This window comes from Lissotriton helveticus, chromosome 11 (assembly GCF_964261635.1).
Source record: "Lissotriton helveticus chromosome 11, aLisHel1.1, whole genome shotgun sequence".
NCBI classification, from domain to species: domain Eukaryota; kingdom Metazoa; phylum Chordata; class Amphibia; order Caudata; family Salamandridae; genus Lissotriton; species Lissotriton helveticus.
This window is the reverse complement of record NC_136072.1, coordinates 703,901,501-703,917,345: the sequence shown is the minus strand read 5'-3', so window position 1 is coordinate 703,917,345 and position 15,845 is coordinate 703,901,501. Positions and strand designations below refer to the sequence as shown.

Sequence of the window (15,845 nt, the reverse complement as noted above, 5' to 3'; positions counted from 1 at the left end):
AATCTTAATGTGCTTAAATATATTCTGTATTAATTGGCATGACTATCCTCTTAAAGAAATGTATTTCAAGATGTCCACGAGTGCATGTGTTGTGAAGCACTAGTAGACACTATGGAATAGGATGGCTTCCTATGCGCATGCATGTATTATTACACACTTGTGGCCATCTGGAGGCATACAGCCATGACCGATTGCACTCCAAGACTTAGACGCAGTGGAAATCTAAACACCATTAATGCATTCAGTTAACAACAGCATATATATTTTTTTTCAAACAATGCACAATAGCCACGTGTGTGCCCATGAACCAAACATCCATTTGGCTCTCAAAATAATGAGACAAATAAAATCAAAAAGACAACAAATCCTTAAGGTTTATATAACATAATAAACTACAAAAACAAATTTAGTTAGTTTAGAAACCAGCTAAAGTGTGACCCTTTAACAACCATAATATACTGAAAACAAACTAATTTGCAGAAAAAATCACTAAGAGCTCTTGGTTTGGTAAGTGACTTTTCACCCTCAACATTTCTTGGACACCAATAGGGCCCAGGGCTCCTAAAACACGGAATCAACCGTGCCTCAAAAACAAGAGAGACTTGTAGCCGTGGCAACGTGGATGGAAAGAAAGCACACCGCACTTGCTGCTAAATGCACAAGAATCCGGCTTTGAAATAACTCAGCAGAACACTGTTTACTTTTAGCACGAGAGTCAGAAAATAGCAAAAACTTCCTCAGGCAATGCAAAGCAAGGTCCTGATGTCAGCAGTGGAAGGAAGCAAATCACCCGTTCAAAATTCAGTGACACTAGCACAATGTTTGCTGAATCTACTTTGGAACTGCTGAATGATCATGGTCCTGCTGGGTATGACAATGTGGGAATGGTGGACTGAATTGATTTATATAATGTGCATCCGATGGCGGTGGATCGAGCTTCTAGCTATTGCTCTTCACGATAGTGTAAGGCAGTGCATGATCGCTTTTATGATTGACTCCATGGACTTTGCTTTCGCATTGAAAATAATAAACATAAAAAAAATATATTAAAAAATTCAGTGCGGGAAACACTCAGGAACACAAAGAAAATCCACTGATTGGGAGCATGAAACAGGAACAGTCAAGAAAGCCATCAAATCATGAGCAAGCGGCAGGCACAAGGTTGGGTCTAAGTACATATCGACTACAATAAGTCTGTTGCCAATAACAGCTGAACCGGTCTGTTTGAGAGATGCAATAAAACAAAACTTTCCTATGTTGTCAGATTTCATTTAAATGTTTGCCCTCTGTACTTCCTTCTCCCTCCCTGAAAAATAAGGCACCTCTTGGCTGCTTTTGAGAATGCTATCAATGTTGATCAGGTACTTACTTTGCAACAGCAGGAAAACGTCATCCAACTGACTGAAAAGGGAGGCAATAAAAGGTTGATTCCCTCAAGCAGACACATCAAGTAAAGCACAGACATCAGAATGTGCCTGTGGGAGATAGACTCTATGCAAGAGTTCACCATTACAAGTTACTTGGGCACGCAGAAATCATGGACAGCAACACTGAAATCAGTAACATACGCTTCAATCTCACTTCAAATAATATAGGTACAGCATGGGACGCAGAATAAGTTTTATTCACACACAGAAAAAGTGCAGCATGTTTAAGACAAGGCAAATGTCGCTTATGAACAGTCAGTGCTGAGATCCCTCAGACAAAGACCAGGCAGTGGCGCCATTGTGGAGGAGCGTCGCCCCACAGCCTGGCTCAGAGACAGCAAAGGTCAAATAAAACTATATTCTTGCATGGTTTTATTTTGCGTTTGCCGGCTCTTAGCCAACGCTGTTGGGAGGGGAGGGGCAGAGGCTTGGGGGGAGGGGGGAGCAGAAGCATGGGAGGGGAGGTTAAGTGCTACGTGCACTCCACTTCTTAAGTGCTCATTTGTGTTTGGCCGGTCGTCTCGGACCAACCAAAACACACATGCACACTTGGGTCTTTTCCAGCCCAGCTGCAGAAACCCCACAGACTCCATGGTCTGAGGAGGTCATCTTTCCTGCCTGCTCAGACCAATCCCCGCGCTGGGATTGAACAGGGAATCGGTCCCAGGGGCTGCTGGGACCAGGCAGGAAGAGGAGAGGTGGCGCAATGAGACGTGACGGCAAAAGGTACGTTAAAAAAAATTATTGCATTTCTAAGCCCCCACCCCCAGCAACGACTCCCCCGCGATCCCTCCCGCCCCACCCCCCTTTGTTTATGGCGGCTACTGACAACACCAGATAAAAGCACAGGCAGAAACACTCCAAGTGTTCCTCACATACAAAAATGAAATATAACCAGTGCTTGAAATGGAAAAACTTGTCCCGGGAACCCATAAATTGGGGGCTACGGTGTGGCAATAAAATGTAGGTCGTGGAGTCACAAGAGGCAGAATCATGAAAAGCAGTGAGACCATCAACGTACAAATTTATTTTTTAAAACCTCAGCTGCAAAGAAATTGGCAGCAAGAGAATTGTGACTGAGGGTCGGCTTTGTCTTAATTGGTTGCATAGGCTGCATTTTAAAATATCTTATGGGGTTATGGCACTTGCTGCAAACAATTTAGAGTGCCCAGTAAATATCAGGTAGTGATGATAATGATAAGATAACTCTTACGCCAAGGATTAGATGCTTGTGCAGCAACTCTTTAACCAGAGGCATCAATGAGCTTGGACTACTTTTCTGGAGGTGGTGCATCTCCAGTTGTTTGAGAGTTAGCACTTTTCCTTGCATTTGACACTACTAAAGAGTCTGGGGTTTGTTTACCTTTATGGGTCTGATGGTGATGCCTTGTATTTTTAGTCAATGCGTGGAGTAAATTATCCTTGCTTTGACTGGATCTTTAAAAAAATGTGTCTGAATGACGTGTCATACCTTGAGTAAAGCGAAGTATTGTGCTCCTCCCTCTGCGTTAGACTAAATCTCAAACAGAAAATCTTCCTCTATTGAGTAGAAAGAGGCACTTGATGGAATGTGGCTGCATGTGCTGTATGGTTCCGATAAGCAGAAGCATCATCAAGTGGTGATGGACGAGTGGGATATAAATACGGGTCAGTGTCTGCTTGAGGCTCAATTCCATATACATCCCAAGGTTCTCCTGGTTGTGTATCATCTGGGTTGTCCTGATCTTCCTCTACTGTAGATTGAGGAGATATGATACCTGCCTCAGACAAATGTGATGAGTGAAGTGGTGGAGGAGGAGTATGTGGGATTGGTGAAGTGGGAATAGGAATGTGACTAGTTACAGTTTTCTTTCTCCACTTCTTTACAGGTTGAACAGGAATGTCCAATGCCTCTTCAAAACTCAACTGCTTCTTAGAAGTCTGTTGTTTTGGTGGTTGTATAAATATTTGCTTAAGAATTGGCTCTGGAGGAGATTTCGGATCGAAAACTAAGCATTTTGGTGGTGGAAGCTTTGTTTTCGACAAGGGAATATTCAGTTCCGAAACATTTAGTCGAGACCGAAGATCAAGGTGTTGCAGCCTCGGATTGAAAGGAGGTGGAGGCTCCTGTTGTAGGCCGAACTTTCGGAGACGAGCCGGAGGGCGTGGCTTCTAAGTCATGTTTTTGGTGAGCTCCCTGGCTTGTTTCCAGTGGCTGCCTATGAGCAGGTCTTTCGGTGGAAATAGATGGTTTGGGCTTAGGATCAGTGGTAGAAGTACTAACTGTCCGTTGCTTTTGTGCTGGTTGAAGAACAGCGAGTCATCCTCGGATTGCAACTGATTTGGAATCATGGATGGAAAGTGATTCATTCTGTGCAGCTGAAGATTCTCCCTCCTCTCCAGGCACCAGTTGATTGGCCCAATAGACTAGGTGGTAGTGAGGGAATGTGTGGGGAGGGAGATCATGAAGGGGGTTGGGGTGTGGGTGTTGGGGAGAGATTGTCGCACCTACAGCTCCAGAGATGTATAATATATTCATGGACCTGATACTGTGCTAATAGTGCCGATTCTGTCTACGCTTTTCTTCTTTGTCATGAATGTCTATGGTCAATCTCTCAAAAGAGTTGGTTGGGTAGCTGCATTTTCTCAATAGAAACACTAATTTGCACAGGAGCTATTGAGTATTCTGCTCTCAGTAGCCCCGTGTTAGGTGCGGCCGAGAATCCATTTCACATCAGTGCATGAAAATGAAAACAAAAAGATGAAATTCTCCCTTGGGATCTTCAAAGTAAATGAGACTGTCATATTGGAAAGTTGATAATCTATAACACTGAAATGCAGCTTCACGAAAATTGCTACTTATATGAACGTTTTGCTGCAGAACCTGCTTTGCTTTGTACAGTTATAAGCAATTTACAGAAAAAACTGCTTAAACATTACAAAATAATTGTATGGCATAATGGCCTGCAATAGGTGAGAGGAAAAACATACTTAGGTGAAAATTCTGAACTCTAGATTACTATTTAGCACTGTTCCAAGAAAACCACAACTTATCTTAGCAGCTCATCATAGTGCCTGCTTCAAGTTTCTTTAGAATATTCTGCAATGGTGGCAGAACAAAGTTTAAAATATATTGCAGAACTAGAACTGTGTAATTTCTAACTGCATAAAATTCAGTATAAACACAACCAACAAAACACATCGTTGTGAGTTAACTAACACAACCAGTACACCAATTCAAACAAGACAAGCATTGGAAATGCAATAGGTCTCGGATTTATTTGAGTTAGAGCTAATGGCATTGTAAATGGCAATGTCTTTTAGCCATGTGTTATGGAGTGTATGCATGTGGTGTGTAATGGAATTATGTGGTTTGGATTGGAATTATTCACCCTGCACACTCACACACTGTTCACCCTGCACACTCACACACTGTTCACCCTGCACACTCACACACTGTTCACCCTGCACACTCACACTGCTCACCCTACACGCTCACACTCTGCTCACCCTGAACACTCACACACTGCTCACTCTGCATACTCACACACTACTCACCATACACACTCACACACTGCTCAACCTACACACTCACACACTGCTCAACCTACACACTCACACACTGCTCACCCTACACGCTCACACACTGCTCACCCTACACGCTCACACAATGTTTACCCTGCACACTCACACACTGTTAACCCTGCACGCTCACACACTGCTCACCCTGCACGCTCACACACTGCTCACCCTGCACGCTCACACACTGCTCACCATACACACTCACACACTGCTCACCCTGCACACTCACACACTGCTCACCATACACACTCACACACTGCTCAACCTACACACTCACACACTGCTCACCCTGCACGCTCACACAATGTTCACCCTGCACGCTCACACAATTTTCACCCTGCACGCTCACACAATGTTCACCCTGCACGCTCACACACTGTTAACCCTGCACGCTCACACACTGCTCACCCTGCACGCTCACACACTGCTCACCCTGCACGCTCACACACTGCTCACCCTACACACTCACACACTGCTCACCCTGCGTAATGCGAAAAGACCTAGCTCTGCCCTTTGGCCTGTGTTGTAATCGTACAGTAGGTTGTGAGTAGCTGCGCTTGATTGGTTGAGGCATCCCCTCCTTGCTGCTCCCTTCACAGAGGGCCGGCTGCCTCAATGAAGCTCCCACGTGTTCAGCTGTTCTTTGTTTAGCTCCTGTGTGTCAGTGCACCGTGTAAGCGCACAAGCATACCCTGCTCTCTCTTGAACAGGTGCTCTGCACTCACCGCTCTGCACTCGCAGCTCTGCACACTCACTACTCTGCACACTCACTACTCTGCACACTCACTACTCTGCACACTCACTACTCTGCACTCACTAGTTCACACTCTGCACACTCACTCTGCACTCACTACTTCACACACTGCGCACTCTGCACTCTGCACTCACTATAATAATCCTTATGTCCTGTAACCAAGGGTTTGTGTGTTTAAAACACTCCAGCACTGGCAGTTACCAGCGGTTCAGTGCCCCTTTGGACGCCGCACAACAAAGTGAACACAGTGTGCTCCGAGGGCAGGGGCTTGTCCTGGCTGAGAAGGGAGGGGGCATTGAAACTACAAAGATTTGTTGATCCTGTACAAATCCGGGCTGACGTTCTTTACAGAGCCTAAAACAAATCAAGAGCAGCTTAGCGTGTACCTGTGTGCCATTGTAGACCCAATTCAATAGTTACGCATAAATGGAAAAAAAACTGTATAACAGGGTGGAACATTTTCTTGTGCAATTGTTCTGCGAAACGTCCATTATTGATATAGTTCACTGCAATAACCTACTTTTCTTAGCCTTTGACATGTACTTTACTAAGAACCGGCATGTTAATAAATAAATAAATACGTGCGACGGCAAAGCAGCATTGAAAGCAATCACTTTCGCGATCGCTATTGTTAAAAAATGCACGGGGAGGAGCACACAGCAAAGAATGGGGCACGCGCGCGCCCGGCATCTGGCTTCAATTACCGCGGCCCCTGACAGCTGGTAATTGATGAAATATAGCCTTCTGCTGCGCATGTCCGCACGGAATATGCAGGAAGCGGAGCAACTCAACAGCCTATGGCGTATTGCGTGCTGGCTTGTAAAAACACAGCCATGCCGGGGCCAATTGCCATGCAGCTGCCATAAATAACGAACAAAATTCACGCGCTTCTCTGGAATTCATAGGTTAGATTTTGGATCTCTTCACAAAAAGGACTCTGAAGCCACACCCACTTCGTGGGATGTAGGCCGAGCCCTAAAAAATGGCATTAAATGCCTATGGCGGTTATTACATTGTTTCCATGAAGGGATGGGGGGGGGGGCGGGGATTCACCGCCAAGGGGCAAGAGTAGTAGTGACCTAAAAGTAACGAGCCATCCCTGGGGAGGACATCATGCCGAACAATGGGAATGACAGGACAGGATGCTATCCACACTTGCGCCCCCAAAACTCTGATACCATTTTGTGTGCTGAAGTCCTATTAGCGGGGTGCTGCAGTTAGATCAACTGTACGTATGTGTAGGGGACCATGACGGTGTCTGGCTTCACTGCCAACTTCATCCTTGTGCCCCATGCAGGACAACCAACAGCGATCCTGTGGGTCGATTCAAAATGTATTTGACCCCGCCTACACAAACTGCTGAATGATGCTGACCCACAGAACTTCTCTGGGGATATGTTTTGCACGCTTAATTTTTTCCTATGACAAAAAGTTCTGACAAACAGCTACAGTTATCTTTACACGGGAAACCAAACAATTCCTAAAGAATATTATTGGAATTAATAAAAATTTTAAAAAATAACATTCCAACACTGGGTATTGCGGTGTCTCTACTAAAATTAAGGACAGGGGGCGGATATCGCAAAATAGTAAACGAAAATCAGACAAGGACGCTGAAGTTATTAGCTTTGGGTAGGAACATGAACTGCCATTGATTGAAGAATGGATACCAATGTTCTGAGGTTTACAGCCGTCCTGAAAAAGTAGTTTATGTTTAAAAACACAGAACATTTCCTGCAATATAAACATCTTGCGCCGATCATTTATCGAGAAAGGCAGGAGGGCAACAGGTTAAAACGAATAAGGAATTACATTTGCTTGCTCCATTTTTAACTCATGCATTAATAAAACTTAGGCTTTCGGTTCGGAGTATGCACAGCCTTCTTTAGGTCATGATGACATCAAGGGACTTACTGGAATTCTGCAAACACTTCCATAATATCTTCAGTGTTAAGGTCAGGCATGAAGTCATAAATTTCAATGACGTGTGTAAACTTCACCTTTCCACCAACTGTTAAACCATAACTGGAATAATCGAATTTCAATTTTTCAATACTGATGTCTTTCTCCGTTAAATGAGTTTTGATCTTGAACAGAAAAAATATTAGAAGAAAAAACTGTTAAAATTATACAAATATGTATATGTTGGTATTTACACACATAATGCACTTTACTATGGTTTCTTGCATTCCGAAACTCCAATGTGACATGGATATTATTTTCAAAACTGTTCTTTTTAAGAAACTAACATGCAGGAATAACACTGCTTTCAAAAAGGACCAAAAGCATAATTATAGTAAGTATTTAAAAACATCCCGTCACCAATTAAATCGGTTATCTCGTTTTATCACTTAATTCACCTACATGAGTGTATCACAAACCTTTATGACATTTAATTCTCTTTATCACCGGCATTGCTTCTAACTGAAATTAAATTGGTACTTAGAATATCGTTGCTTCGCCTTTATTACAAACAAGACATCTTCCATTTCAAATATTCTACACACTTTAAAGATTACCTGATGACAAAATTGTCCTTTTTTCTATCACTCGTACTTACGAATCCAAAACTAATTTAATACTTCTCAACCGCTCAATTCGTTCAGTGCTCAAGGTATTAAAATATTATAATGGATACTTTGGGCCCTTCGGAGTTTACATTGATATTCTATTGGCAAATATCTGCATTTTCCAAGGTGTTTTCCTTTCTCTAAACAGGCTCACCATAGCCAATCTTGGCTACCTCAAACTTTGATGGACAAAGGGCATTCTTATTTGAAAATAGCTAACAAGCTTTTCTTTTAGATTCCAGACTTCAGACCATTAAGAAGGTCACTCCAAGACGCAATACTCAACCTTCCACGCTGCACAAACATCTCACCTCATCTCAGAGAGCCTTACTAGCTCCCCATTCCCAAATGCAGTCAATTCAAACTCCTCAGGTACACCTACAACCCTACTCCTCACTGAACCAGCATTCATGACAGCTGCATACCCTTTCATCAGACAGACAGACAGACAGACACACTCCCCTCTGCATTCACAAAAACAGAACAGGTCGCTCATTCTCTGACATTGCACCCAACACATGGAATCACCTTCACAACACATCAGAGCCTCCTCATCACTTTCCAAGCTCCAGAAGATGCTGAAGACCTGGCTTTTCGAATAACTCTGTTGGGGCAACACGCCCAAACACCTGCTCAAGCAACAAGATACCCTCATTGGTGATTACTGCGCTCTACAAAAAGACATAACATAACAAGAAACCCTCTGCAGACCCTTCAACCCTCACCAACCATAGACTAATATCCCTGTTACCATTCCCAGCCAAAGTCTTAGAGAAAATCATCAACCAACACCTCACTAAATATCTCAATGACCACCAAATACTTAGCACCACTCAGTCTGGTTTCAGACCCAACCACAGCACGGAAACTGCCCTCATCACTGTCGCAGCGGACATCTGCATGGCTCTGGACAGAGGAGGCACGGAGGCCCGCAATGGATCTGCTCCTTCTTGTATGGAAGGACCAAGTCAGTAAGCTTGGCACCATACACCTCGGACCTCTGCGACCTCATCTGCAGAGTTTCTCAAGGATCCTCCTTGAGCCCAACCCTCTTAACACATATATGATTTATCGAGCCAGCATCCTCTGTTCTCGCAAGATCAACGTTTACTTCCACGACGATGATACGCAACTCATTCTCCACCTCACAGATAAAGCACAGAGTATCCAGATCAAGTTCACTGCCCACATGACTGATATCACCCACTGGATGAAGATCAACAGTCTAAGGCTGAACACTGTCAAGACCGAAATTTTGATCTTCTGGAAGAGCACATCACAGTGAGACTCCACCTGGTGCCCAACAGAGCTGGGACCGACAAACACCAAGAATCTCTGGATAATCATTTACAACAAACAAAACATGACCGCACAAGTCAAAGCTGTCACTGCCTCATACATCCATCGCCTGAAGATGCTGAGAAAGATTTTCATATGGCTCCCAACCTGCACTTGTAAAACCTTCAAGCACACCCTAGTCAAAAACAAGCTGGACTATTGGGAGTAGCCACCATGCCGGGATAAAAAAAACACTCAACAGAAGGCTGCAGATGATTTAGGACTCCGCCGCCAAAATCACTCTCAACTTCCCACACTGCACTCTTATCACATCACACATGAAGGAACTACACTAGCTTCCCATTCACAAACTAGCTCAATTCAAACTTCTCACTCACACTTGGAAGGCACTACATGACAATGGCCCAGCATACGTCAATTGCATTTGATTTCGCAATCCTTAAAGACACCTTAACTCGTCCAGACTTCTACTTACACAAATACCACATATACGTAACACCACATCTGAAGGTCAAGAAGTCTCCTCCACTGCTCTTAAAGCATGGAACAACCGGCCACAACACCTAATTCTCAAGAAGCTGAAGACCTGGCTAGTCAAGTAATCCCACTAAGACCCAAGTGTGCCTAGACTTATACCTGCTCAGTACCAGGATACAGTCTTTGGTAAAAGTGTGATCTACAAATCAACATAATAGAACATAACAGATTATATATGTTGATTGATATATATATATATATATATAATTATATATATATATATATAGTGGCAGTCACCACTGTGTATTTATAGTTAGGATCTAGTTACCATAGGACAGGGATATTCAAAGTCCGTCCTGGGGACCTCATGCAGCCTTCCTGACCTTTAATTGCAGGCCCCTGGTGAACAGCAGCAGTAGACTGCCGTTTACTTGACAGTGCACGGACATTCAGAAAACTGTGAAAGAAATGAGTTTCCTTTATTAACACGTTAACTAAAGTAACGGAAAAGAAGGTGTCCTGGACAACTTATCTTTAGGCACACCATTAGTTTTCACTAGATCTTACACTACACATATAAAAACATGATAAACACTCTGCAAACTTCAAAAAAGTGTATTTTATTAACATGCATGAGAGTTGCTTTGACTTTAATTCTCAGTGCATGCGACTAGAGTGTTGGTGGCAGACATAGGTCATGTGAAGGCTCGGTTTGTTTTCCAGACACCATGCCTCTATTTCAAGTACCCCTACGCCCACCTTTCATCACACCGATCCTTGTTCTGCTGGCATAGGTGCAACCCTCGGGCATGCCATAAACACTGCTTTGCTGCCCCCAGGGATATGTTTGCAAGTACCCAGTAAGCTAATAACGGCTGAATGGAATTACAACAAATCTGGCTGACAGCTAGATCTGGATTCAAAAAGCGTGCTTTTTGGGTCAAGTTGTAAATCTGCTCAGTAATTTTTGAGAAATTAAGGTTCAATATATTTGTATATCTGGATGGTTGGGTTTATGGGACAATCACAATCAGTCAGCCATCTCGCTCCAGCAAGAATGATAAGCTCCTACGATTGCCGTGGGAGCTCGTGCTCTGATTGTCTGGCGGAAACATCAAGAGAAATGTTGCAGCTGCCATTTCAGTCCCTGTGTCCTGAAAATTAAAAAACAATATGGTATAAGGGGGCAGAGTAGGAGTATTCTGAACACCTGGACCTTGAGAGGGATCCTTGGGGCCAAATTTAAGAATAAAATAACAGGAAAGCGCGGTTCCATGAACCAGGGGGACTCTAGCAGGAGTGAGCAGGGCTCCCGTGCTCCTATAAAAGTTTTTCAGTAGCACAGGGGCCACACATTTTCCCCGCAAGAGGCTAGTGAGTTTGGGAAACCATTACAAAAGAAAATAAAAAAGGAGGGGGGGGGGGATCTGGTGGGTTGGCCCTGCAGCTATCTGGCATCATGCACAGATGAAAGCTGGGCAGGGGTTGGCTACCTGTGGGGCTGGGAACAAGGCCTGGCTGCAAGACCAGGCACCCTGTCCACCCAAGGCTATGCACAGCCAACGCTATGCGCAGATGGGTGTAGGTAGCCAAAGTGGGGTTGAGTGCCAGGTCAGGCCACCAGTTGGAGTTCTTTATTTATTTAACTCGTGCCCTTGCCATGCATGGTTCATGACCTCTTATTACAACCCTCATGACATCATTGATGACAACTGAAATTACATCATTGATGATAACATGGAGAGGCCGTGAGGATAAGTTATGGCTACTTCTAAAGCGCTGCAATTACCCGAAGGTGTCCTGGCGCTGACCACTAACTCTCTGAGAATTTGAGACATGAGAACAAAATTAGAGCTTAAAGAGCAAGGTTTTGAATCCTCACCAAAAAGTGAGGAGGTCCAGGGTCCTTCTTAGATTTGGGGGAAGTTCATTCCAGGCCTTAGCGGCGCACACCGAAAAAATTCTCCTTCCCCATGAAGATTTTTTAACGGGTGGCCCTAACACTAGCTTGGATCCACCGGAGCGCAGGGTTCTTCTGGGTATATAATGATTGATTGATTTTAGCTTTTATATAGCGCATACTCTCACCCTACGGGTATCCTGGCGCTTAAGAACAGAGAGCAAGCCGTGACCAGAGTGGAACAGGTCGCCACAGAATGGAAGAACACAGACTAGATTGTGGGGTAGTGCCAGGTCTTTAAATTCCTACGGAATTCTAACAGAGAGCTTGCTAATCTAAGGTTCTGAGGGAGCTCATTCCATAAACGAGCGCCAACCTTACTGAAAGCCCTACCTCCAAGCCTGGCCCTCTTAAACCGAGGAATTGCCAACAGGCCAGTGCTGGAAGAGCGAAGCTGCCTTGTAGGAAGATACCATTCGAACCTTTCCTGCAGGGGAACCGGGCCAAGTTTGTGCACCGCGCGGAAGACCATACACAGGGCTTTAAATTGTACCCTTTCCCTAACAGGCAGCCAGTGGAGCTCCTGTAACACCGCGGTAGAGGAAGAACTCCGCGGCCTACCAAGAGCTAATTTAGCTGCTGCAGACTGGATTCTTTGCAAGCCTTGAAAGATGTAACCAGGGGCTCCCAAATAGAGGGCATTGCAGTAATCCAGCCTGCTGCCCACAATGCTGCTTACCACCAAGGTGCGATTCTCAATAGGTATTAGAGGGAGTATTTTGCGCAGCATGCGGATCAGGGTAAAGCAAACACTCGCAGTTTTATTTGCCTGTGATTCCATCTGGAGATCAGCATCGAACAATACCCCCAGGTTACGGACTTTCCTAACCGGGATGAGCGAATCATCCTCTGGTAGGAGTCTAAAATCACCTGGCAATGATCTAGATATCCTGCCTGCAGAGCAGAACATCACCTCCGTCTTCCCACTGTTAAATTGTAGGGAGTTCCTTCTAAGCCAATCCGATGTCTGCCGCATACATTGCTGGAATACCTCCATCGATATTGCATGGTTTACTTCCAAAGAAAAGGCTATCTGCGTATCGTCGGCATAATTGACTAAGCTGACTCCGAAAGATATTATAATAGAGAACAGGGGCTGCAAATAGACATTAAAAAGAATAGGGCTTATTGCAGAGCCCTGCGGCACCCCATGAGCCACGGAGGATTTAACAGAGGAGAAAGTTGCAAGGGTTACTACCTGCTGGCGACCCTCCACATAGGACTGAAGCCAATGCAGTGCCCGGCCTCTCACTCCCAACCTCCTCAGCCTTTCCATCAATAGGAGATGGTTTACCGTATCGAAAGCGGCCGACATATCAAGAAGTACTAAAATAGTAACATTCCAGCTGTCGGCCTGCAAACGTAGGTTATCCATCATTGTAGTCAGGACGGACTCAGTCCCGTGCCCCGGACGGAAGCCAAATTGATCTTTATCCAGTAAAAGATTCTCCTCCAGAAAGCAGGATAAAGTCCTGCTGACTGCTTTCTCCAGAATCTTCACCGGATATGGGAGGAGGGAGATGGGCCTGAAATTAGCCGGTACTGATGGGTCCAAAGAAGGCTTTTTAATCAATGGGGACACCACCGCTAATTTCCAACATTCCGGGACCTTACCTTCCTCCAAGGACTGGTTGCAGATCTGCCTCAACCAAGGAAAGGTGCTACGCCCTAGAGATTTCCAAATTTTATGGGGAAAAGGATCCAGGGGAGAGCCGGAAGAGACCTTGTCACCTAAGTTGTCAAAAGCCGTATCAGTTAACGTCTGGAAATTATCCAGATAGGCCGGCAAGAGCGGCTCGCACCGAGTCAGATGGTCGGAATTAGGTGGTACAATGTTGGCATTATCCTGCAAAGTGTTCACGATACTTGCGATCTTATCCTTATCCTGAAAGTGCTGGTTGATGCCATCGCATAGTTTTTGGGACGCTACAATTTTATTTTCTAAGCAAGTGGGGGTCGAGAGATCTTTGACTATTTTGAATAGGGCTCTAGTCCCATTGGGCGCCTGAATAATAGACTTGGCATAGAAATCTGCCTTGGCCCTAAGGATTTGTTCTTTATACTGCAGTTGTAACTGTCTGAGAGCTTTTTTATCTTCCTCAGCGTAGTAATGCCTCCACTTCCTTTCCGCCTTCTTACGGAGCGCGCAAAGCTGTTTCAGCTCCTCACAGTACCAAGGAGCCGAGATTCTACTTTTAATTTTTATATCTTCTATAGGGATAACTTGATCCAAAGTGTGCCCCATATGATTAGAGAACACATTGTAGTTATCATCGACAGACAGAGTGGCTGAGAAGTGGGTAACGCCCGATTCCAATGCGGTAAGGCCAATCCGCTCCAGCTTAGCCCATTTCCTGCCTCTCCTGTAAGCCCTTTGCTGACCCTTCCCTATTCCCGAATGTGGCAGCCCGATAATAAACTGAATAAGATAGTGGTCGGTCCAGGTCTGAGGAGTAATACTCAAAATTTTCGTTGTGGGCTGATTAGAAAATAACAAATCAAGGGTATTTCCCCCTTGATGTGTAGGGTCTACCACCAGCTGGGAGAGATGTAAGTTGGCGCAGGTCAGCCTCAGATCACGCAAATGGCTGTTGACATTCCCTTCTTCCCAAAGATTGAAGTCGCCTAAAATAATCATATTGGAGTGAGCCAGTGTAAGATACGTAATACTGTCAAACAGACTATGAAAATCTGTGGTCCCTCCTGGCGGTCGATAGCACACCAATCCTGTGAGGAGGTTTCCGCTGGGAGAATATAGGGAGAAACCCAACATTTCCATCCCTTCTACCTCATCCACCTGCAGGGCTCTAAAGTCCAATTCCTCCCTGAAAATCATCCCCACTCCCCCACCTCTGCCACTAGTTCTTGGTTTGTGGAGAATTTTATACCCAATCGGGCAGGCATTGCCTAGATCAACAGTGGACTCAGCATGAGACCAAGTTTCCGAAAGAAACAGAACATCAAAGCCCATATCCTCTATCAGGCTCGATACCTCAAATGAGTGTTTGATAAGAGACCGGCTGTTGATCAGTCCTGCCGTGAGTATGTTACCCGACTTTTTCACCTGGACCGGGGTCTCTATCTCCTTTGCCTTGTCTAGTCCCAGTAGTTGCTCTCTATCATACACTAAGCGGCCTTGACCTCAGGCGACACGAGCAGCAAGCCCAGCGCCGAGCACCTCCGGAGCGCAGACGGGCGCAGACGGGCTTGCCTCTGGCGCGCCGGAGCGCCCCCGGTGCGCGCGTGCGCTGCACGCTTGCATCTCTTGGTATATAAAGGAGGTGGCCTGCAGGAGCTACCAGCAACTAGAGCGCCTCTCAAAATGGCGCCTAAGGATGGAACCTAGGCCAACCCTCCCTCAACCAATATGGCGCCGGAGCTATAGAGCTACACGTAGGATCTGTCCACGCCAAAACGGCGGGTGAGGATGTATTTAGTTTTTTATAGTGCAGGTATGCGAGAGCTATCCAATCAAGTTGCAATTTTATTTAAAACAGAATGAAACAGAATGAAAGTAAAAACGGTAATTTTCGGCGAGTAAAAGACAGCACCTCTGTGCTATGTTCAGCGCGTCTGTGCAGCGTGCACTACAGCTAGCGAGCAGTTCTATGAGACCACTGCATTTTCCGTTTCAAGAAGTCTGGGCCTATACCATGAAGTGCCTTGTGCACGGTATACAATGCCTTAAAGAGCACCCGTTTCCTGACCGGCAGCCAGTGTAGTTTTTAAATTTCCTCAGAAATGGAGGCATATTTGGGAGTACCAGTGATCAGCCTGGCTGCCGCAATTTGCAGCAG

The 15,845-nt window shown here is 45.1% G+C and overlaps 1 protein-coding gene across 2 annotated transcripts in view; it reads right to left on the bottom strand.

The window, feature by feature from the left end:
* Positions 1–15,845, bottom strand: part of LOC144791788 (uncharacterized) — a 222,094-nt gene that overhangs the window by 88,697 nt on the left and 117,552 nt on the right. For both annotated transcript variants that reach the window (XM_078666553.1, XM_078666554.1), the window contains exon 5: positions 7,657–7,829. In XM_078666553.1, coding sequence (XP_078522679.1) covers positions 7,657–7,829 — 173 coding nt within the window. The remainder of the gene's footprint in view (positions 1–7,656; positions 7,830–15,845) is intronic.